The sequence below is a fragment of the Pyrus communis genome, chromosome 3 (genome assembly GCF_041283825.1).
Source record: "Pyrus communis isolate YQ-2024b chromosome 3, ASM4128382v1, whole genome shotgun sequence".
NCBI classification, from domain to species: Eukaryota; Viridiplantae; Streptophyta; class Magnoliopsida; order Rosales; family Rosaceae; genus Pyrus; species Pyrus communis.
Window position 1 is genome coordinate 18,399,300 of NC_142567.1, and position 8,789 is coordinate 18,408,088.

General features: G+C 36.0%; 1 protein-coding gene and 1 pseudogene across 1 annotated transcript; both read right to left on the reverse strand.

Moving 5' to 3' along the window:
- Positions 1–613: 613 nt before the first annotated feature.
- On the reverse strand, positions 614–1,221 carry LOC137714880 (putative germin-like protein 9-2; annotated as a pseudogene).
- Positions 1,222–1,742: 521 nt separating this feature from the next.
- On the reverse strand, positions 1,743–3,469 carry RHS18 (root hair specific 18). The gene is made up of 4 exons (XM_068454161.2): positions 3,242–3,469; positions 2,942–3,121; positions 2,336–2,495; positions 1,743–2,185 (listed from the first exon to the last, which is right to left on the reverse strand). Exons 1-4 carry the CDS (start codon positions 3,467–3,469, stop codon positions 1,743–1,745), a joined length of 1,011 nt encoding a protein of 336 aa, XP_068310262.2.
- Between the last annotated feature and the right edge of the window lie 5,320 nt (positions 3,470–8,789).

The following is an 8,789-nucleotide window of genomic DNA, read 5'->3' on the forward strand; positions in this document are numbered from 1 at the left end:
TAGCTTTTGACACATTGAGAAAACTTCTCGTCTGCTCAATATTGGGGTGTGAAATCATTATTTGGAGCTTTACTTAAGGTTTCTAGTCTCAAATTGTCCAATCCATTGAATTTTAGATTTTCAGTTAAGACCTAATCGAAGAATCATTATATACCTTGACTAATCAATATTCCTGTCAATTCATGGGGTCAAAATTGAAAATAAAAAAAAAATTGAACAGAAGTGAGGTTTTCTCACCTTCAGCCTTTAAGATATGTGTATGTATATATATATATATGTGTGTGTGTGTGTGTGTATACACACACACACTTACATTTATATACCACATGAATGAATAACTTTCTCACATATTCATATGACAGGGTGGAGATTTTGCAAATAAGACAATGAAGGGTTTTAGGATGTGATTGGTAATTAAACTTATCCAGTTTGAGTTCTTGTCATGTTTTGTTTATCTTTTTCCCGGACCACAATTACTGAATGAACTATGACAAACAATGTGTCATTACAACTTGATGATGACATACCCTTTCAACCTATAACGGGTAATTATTTACAGCAGATAAAGATGAGTACAAAGATATATTGCTCCAATTAAATGAGCCTCTATTTCTCATGGCCTGGTGGCAAGACTAGCCTTGAGCTTTTGAATGGTGGCCACATCAGTCTTGAAGGAGATGGCCAAGACATTGTCATGGATAACAGTTGGGAACAAGGTGGAGGGGATTGATACAGTTCCTGCATTTGCACTTCCAAAGGCAGAAGTTGCAAGAGCTGGTTTTTGTGAATCAGCATTGTACTGGAAGTGCGAAGTCCCTTTGGAAACACAAACAAATCACCCGCTTTAAGTGTTTGGTGTCAACGAAACCGACCTCAAGGGTACCGTAAGCAAGGAAAAGGAGTTCAGCGGAGCGAGGATGAGTGTGTGGTGGGTTAGTAGTGCCGGATGGGAATTCAATGACGGCATAGGAAACACTCTGCCCATTGAGAGCAGGGAACTGAGCCAAGCTTGCCTTTAGTATCTTGAAGTCTGCAGGAGGGCCTCCTCCGACAACACGAAAGCCAGTGTATATATGTGAAGAAGTTTCTGTCTACGGTTCCATTTGGGGGCGCTATGAAGTCAGAAATAATGTCTGGGTCTCCAGCCATTGTCATTTGAACAATGGCAAATGAAAAGATTAGTAGTGACAAGAATTTGAGGGTCTAAGTTCTTGAGGCCATGGTTGGAGTAACAGGTTTCTCCTTCCCAAAAACTCGATTAACTTGTTTCGGGTAGTTGGATCAGGTTTTCGGGCTTATTATGGAAACTATTTATACAGTTGGGATTGAGTCAAACATAATGCCAAGAAGATGCAAGGGGGCCATCATTATATTATTGAAGCATGGCCTATCTAACGTTAACTATAGATGGAGGTTACAATGTCCTCCTTGTATCGTTTAATGTTGTTTTACAGTTGTTAATTTGTTTGATAATTGTCGTGAATAACATACCGAAGAACTGCTTTTAACTTTTGCAGCTTTTCTTATCTTCATCAACATCAGATATTATACTAATTGGTTGTATATTCCTAGACGTACGTTGGGATCATCTTCGAGTACATTTCATTGCTTTGTATGTCGAAACTAAAGAGACAGGCAAGTAAAGTCGAATGAATTATATGTTTCATTGTCCATAACAAACATGAAGGCAAAAGGGATTTAAATTAAATTGTACAAAACAACCCAGCAGTTAATCTGTCTCATCAATTAAAATTCAAAAAACCGCCAAGGTTATTAATTGCCCGGCATGATCTCCTAATCTCTCCTTGTTTTTCAGTAGTAAGGACTCCAACTGCTCCCAACTTAACCATGGCCTGCCCAAATGTCGTGGAGAAGCTGTTTGTATCGCTGGCTAAGGTTTTCACCATAGCCTGAGTTATGGGGTCCCCAGCTAGTTCTTGGTCGATCTGAAGAATTCCTCTGTGGGCTACTATCTCCTTGTAGAATGAGTTATCAACAATAAATGAACTTTGAGGGTTCTGGTCCAGATTAGTAACATTGGTGCCTTCTGAGTTTTCAGGGCATATAAGTCTCAGCCTTTCCAATAATGAAGATTCCATGTCGGGGTCAGGTTTTCCGGTGCTTTTGAAATTGTAAAGACGATCTTGGAAGAGGTTACAATGTGCCACCCCAACAGTGTGACCACCTACATCATTACAGCGCGCATACTTTAACAAAATCAGCAAGCCAGGCATATAACACATCACGACTTTATTTTAACAAAAAAAATTCAAAAATTTGAAGAACACGAAATGAGAGAGCTGAAGCATATATATTGTTTTAGAACCAACTTTACCCAGAAGATAAACCATGTCACTTGCATTGAGTCCTTTTCTAGCAAATGCTGCAACTGAATCAGACACTGACATTGAGGGATTTGGGAGGTCAACATCTGATGCTTGAGACACGAAGCCATCCCTTCTCCCTGTTTGTACTTCGTATCGCCCTCCTCCACCCTGAAAGACATAAATAAAAATTTCACGTTGTCAATGTAATTTTAATAGGTTGCCCTACTAACAAAGTTTAAGGCGTGCTTATTTTCGACTTCACCACAGTGGTGATACGAACAATTGATATACCACCCAGTATACTTAGTTTTCACCATATACAATCACTCACTTTAATCATCTGTCAGTTACAAGTTCACACTAAGTCTTGTCAAATTACATGATCGAATTTCATCGTAAAGAACTAGCTATGATTGTCATTGTCATTATTTACATAATTACATACCATGATATCTAAATGCTATTTAGCATTAATCCATGATTATTGGTGCAATTAACTATTTTATAAGAGCTTATAATGATCAAGCTTAGGTACGATAATAAAGTAATTTAGTTTGGATTCCAAATAAATTAAAATCAGAATCAAATTTTAAACAGAAAAAGATTTTATTTACCCAAAATACAGCTTCTCTGGTAGCAATTGCAATGATATCAGCGCAAGAGACAACTCCTCGGCATTCGCTTTCCACGGCGGTCTTGGCGGCATCAATGACATCATAACCCCGTACACTTAGGTTCGGAGGAGCTGTTTTCTCAGTGGAGCTTCCATCTAGTAGAATGGATGCATCACATCCCTTTTCAAGAAACACAGTAGCATATTAGCCTATGCTGATCTTACTCATATTAGAAACGTGGGCAGTAAATGTGGTCCAAATAACCTAACCCTTTGTCTTACTAAAAATAAAGAAACTTACATTGACAAAGCAATCGTGAAAATGCATGCGAATGAGGGCAGCAACAATTGTCTGATTTTTGAAAAACTTTTCCTTTACTACACGCGCTACAATTTCTTCAACATCTATAGACCGGCCACATTTCCCCTTGTAAAATCCAACCTCCAGTGCCCCGGAACAGTGGCCTGAGAGTGCCACGAGTACGAGCCCAATTGCTAGTACCACTGCAGCTGTGATAGACATTTTCATATTGATCTTAATTGAATTGTGGAAATGCTAATTGATGAACAATATATATGCATGGAATACCATGAGTTTAGTACTGTTTCAAGTTGTATGGTTTGCACATCTTCTTGCCTACCAAACATGCAGTCATGTATGCTGTAACTTGCCGACTAAACGTGCAGTCATGTAAGGGTACAATGGAGTTTGGAATATACATCTGAAAGAACAGCCAAGAGTTTCCTATGAGAATTAGAAAATGGGAAGGTCAAAGATTGCGTTTTTAGGTATCATTGAAATCTTGCTTTAGCTGGTCCTTGATTTAATAAATAATTACAGTGTGGACCTTCATGACCAGTGGGGTCATGTCTAACTTTCTTATTTCTTATATTTATTTTCATCTCTTGATCCGGTGTCACTTGATAACCATGAGCCATTTGCGTGTGGATATATATATGCCAATAGGCGCTAATTTGCCTAAAATGTCTATGCTCAACGTTTTGAGTATTTTTTTTTTTTTGACAAGAAAGAAAGGGAACTGTTATTAGCATTCCAAAAATCTCATTCTACACTCATCACAAGTGTATTTTTCTTTCTAATATAGAAAGTTTGGAGTGTCAAATGAGATTTTTGGAGTGCTAATAACAATTCCCAAAAGAAAAACATTGTTTTGAGCATTACGCAAATTTATTTCCTAAACTTGTACTTCATTGGTTGCTTACTCCTTGAACTTTTAATTTGACTATATTTCCCCTGAACTCTTATAAATAGCCAATTTCGCTCTACGATCATGTTACCTTATGTAGGAGGGTTTTTGTATCGAAGGTTTTGATGGGCTTGTGTTATACATAGACAAGCCGAAACCTTCATGTTCCCTATTTATGAGTTAGCAAGGACTAGGCCCAAAGCATCTTGAAGGAAAAGCAAGTCCTAGGGAATGCTTTATTGTTCTTCCAGCAGCTCCTAGGTGTTTGGTCTAGTGTTATGTTGAGTGCTTACGGTGCTGATGAGGTGCTTCAACTGTTGATGAGGTGTTTCTGCGGTAGCTAATAATCTTCCCGTGATTGTGGAAGTTCTTTCCGCAACCAAAGAAGTTCTTCCATTGGAATGCTTCCCACGGTAGTCGCATGTTTTCCTCGCTGATAAAGTGTTTTCCACGATAGATGAATTTTTCCCTCACTAATTCTGGCAGCTTTGAGGAGTATTTGTTAAACTAACAAACACTGGGAATGACCAAGTAATCACAATAAACTATGACTTGCCTGAATGATGCGTGGTGTGGAAGCTAAAAGCCCACTAGTATGGCGTGAGAGAGGAAGATGTTGTATGGTTTTGAAGTAGCTAATCTAGGGTTCTAAATGGTTTGGTAGTAAGCTTATAGTATGAATCAGAGTGAAGGAAAAGGTTTGGAACTCTTGAGTTAGGGTTTCCAACATGTAGAGATAGTTTTTTCTCTGCTTGGTGCTTTCTTTCCCCCTTCCTTCCTCCTTTTTCCAACATATTGGTCCCTTTAATTCTTCCAAATATGTTAATTCTTCCCTTATTTTTTCGGTGGCTGCAACAACCAAGTTCCCTTTTCGTGTAACACTACAAAAGGCTGGGAGTTTCTTCTTTCCTGCATAAAGTACCACAACACCTTTCCTACACCAAGTCTTATAGCATGATTCCATCTTTGGCAACGCTCCCCTTGGTTTCTCGTCTTGTTTTCATGTATGAGCTTGGAAAGGAAAGATTCTTTTCTCCACAATAAAAGGGTGCACAACTCTAGGTCAAAAAGTGACAGTTTTAGTTTGGTCAGCTTTAGGTTTTTGGGGACCTGATTTAGCTTGGTCAGCCTTGGGTTTTTGGTTGGTTCCTAAATATCTTAGCTAGTTTGTAAGGGAAATGGTAAGGATAAAGCAGTTCTTTCTCAAGCCTTCCCACGTGAAGCCAAAATCATGGGTTTGAACTTTTGGTGCTCTCAAGTAGCTCAAAGTCTTTCACAATTATGAATTCACATAGGCCCAATAAACTTTGTAACCATCCACACCGTGACCCACTCGGCAAGCCCGTTACGTGGCTTGGGCTCATTTAAGCGTTGCATGCTTGGCACCACTCGAATTATAATATCAATACATTAATATTATAATACGGCTTGGCACGATAAATATGCATGATTTGCATGGGCTTGGCATGATTTTACAAACATCAAATAAACTATTATTTTATTGGCATGGCATGATTGTAAATTCGTATACTCCTCGTTTTCGCACTTTGCATGGATTTAACTTGGCTTGTGATGCTTTTGCAATGATTGGGTTATGGGACATGATTGGACCTGTAGGCGAGATTTTTGGGACCCAATACCTTACATTATTTAAATTTTCATTAAAAATTGTCACGTTTCAAGAAATGTAGAGTATCAATAACATTAAGAAATGATAAACAAAAAATAACAAAGAATGAATGAGAGTATAAAGGAATGGGTATGGGTATGGGATAAACAACTCCTCTCCATCCCTCCTCATCCTCCTCCTCTTCTTCCTCGTCCTCCATGGTAATCCCATTCATTGACTTTTCAGGTATGAAATATCTTAAGGCATTTATTTTTTTCATTCCTTGACATGTTAGCAAATACATTTACTTTTTCATTCCTTGACATGTTAGTAAACACATGTGATATAGATTTTAGCACATACGCAAAAGGGTTAAAAACTCCTATATTACTTGCAAGAATGACAAGGTTATTGTAATATAAATGGATCTTGCAAGGTCGTTCTCCATAAGAATTATTAAATAAATCAAAGCAAATCAAATTCCAATTAATTGTTGTAAAGGAGAAAATTGAGGTGATTTATTTTCATGAACTAATTTAATAAAACGAATTTGACTAATAAAAATAAGACAATTTGCAATATTAAAGCCGAAGGGAAAAGAAAACAGTTTTGGAAAAATCAAATTAAGAAAGCACTAGGGATCCGCCATCACCTTAACAATCCTATATAGTTCTCCCAATTACTTATGACTTATACATGCATATTTCGAAGGTTAGGTTTTCCTAATATATGCCTACTTGGACCCCCAACATAGAGTGTATATCAAACATGCAATCCGTATGTGGTATTCAGATCAAATCTAAACATACATGACTCATTAAGTATTGTGAAACCTTTTGAAAAACCGTGCAACCCTTAAGACGCAATATTCATCCTAAGTGAACTTGCACATATTAATCACAAGAAGCCTTCGTCAATTTCAAGGATCGATCTCCGACCAAAATTGCATCAAATTACTTTTCTAAAAAATCCTAATGGTTATCAAGCATTAAGGCAATTAGATAGTTTAAACCAGTGATTAATAATTCGAAAACTTGCATGCATCTAATCATAAGCAAATTGAAGAGAAACTACATATCTTGCTAAGGCTCGTGGCCTCACCCTAGCAAAAAGAGAATTAGTTACGCATATTCATAATAAAAATCATAAAGTTCTTTATTGAAATAATAAAAGATCAACAACACCTAGAATAGAAAAAGTTTGAAAACCTCTATGCTTGGCCAATTTCCTCTCTTTAAGAACGCACGGAGAAGAAGTTATAAGAATAAAGCCAGCCAAACTTATTTAACCTAGCAGAAATTAAATCCTCCTAATAAAAGGTCTTCCAATCGAACTAGGAAACTAAATACTAAAATAAAATAGGAAACATAATCCTAAATTAAATGGTAAAATTCGCCTAAAATCTGAATAGCCACGTTTTGGACCCCTAAAATTCTCCAAAACTGGCCCAATATAGCTGGATTTAAGGTTTGAAATATTCTGAACACTTTTCCAGAAGGCCACGAACCTATCAGAGGTCATCTCGGGCTCCAACAACGCAATTTAAGCCCGGAAACGTTATTTTCCAGCAGTGCACACTACTCCTTTATTTCGTCGCCAGAAAATAACCGCTTAGTAGAAAAATCTCAAATTTTGATACAAACACGCCAAGAGACACACAAACGTCTTCTAATTTGAATCACTCTAAAATTCATCAATTTGATCATGTTGTACTCCAGAGGAAATCGAATATCTTATATTGAAAATATAAATCAAAATATCAAAATTCTGCCAAAATAATTACCAAAACATAATAAAAATAGGGTAAAATATATAATATAAAATTAACTCATCAACATGAATGTGAAGCACTCCCATTTTCTTGGTTATTAGTAAACCTAATAATGGGCACGACACCCATTCCTTACAAATCCATTCTTTCTAAGTAAACATGCTCTTAATGAGATGCATGTAAACTTTTTTTAATGGTAGATTGGATGAAATGCGGGAAAACTTGAGAATAGGAAGAAATTAGCCCTTTATAATAGTTCAAGAGTAAAATTGTCCAAAATAAAATTTTAGCTGGCAAATCAATAATAAGGTACATGTAGTTAATTATCGGGGAAAATTGATTTAGCTTAGAGTGTTTAATCTTGGGTAACAAAGAAAATCACTGCTTGCACTTTACTATCCTTAGATAATCGCATACACATACAATCACTAACAAATTAAACATGTCATGCAGATTCACATTCGTTTATAAATTCATCTATAGTTATTGGTTGCTACGAGTAATATTACTATTTCAAAACTAGACTAAGACGAAGAAGATGAATTTGAACAACCATTTTAAGAGAGATTATATTCACATATCTCAAATTACTTAGTCTAATGATCTTTTTAATTTTTTAATATTTTTCTATCAAGTATTAGTGGTGCGTCAAAAAATATTAAAAAAATAAAAAGCTGTTGGGAAAATAACCTAGGATGTGTGAATATAATCTCTCAATTTTAAACCTGCAAATTTCAACTTATAAACCACTATTCTTGAATATTTTTTTTTTTTGGACAACGATATTTTTATACTAAGCGGGAGCAATGTAGCGCTTCACACTAGGCTCGTGGTAATATGATTCAAATTTGTTTTTTATGAGACTTGAACCTAAGACTTCTCACTTAAAAGTGAAAAGCAATATCATTAAACCGTAATATGGTACCACTATTTTTGAATTAAGAACAACATCAGATGCTAAATAATTTCTCGTTCAAGAAATGAATAAGGAATAACAAAAGTTGGAAACCTAATGGACCAAAATAAAAGGAAATTGTTATTCGTATTCTAAAATTTTCATTTTATACTTCAAATTTTCTACAATTAAAAAAAAAATTAAACTTATAAAAAATGTAAAATAAAAATTTTAAAGTAGTAATAATAGTTTTCAAATAAAAAGGTTGAAAACTTGAAAACCTTTTCACGCGACACCGACTCTATACGCGATCTCTACTGCCATCTGTCCACATTGTCTTGGATCCAAAACGACATCAGATTGGAG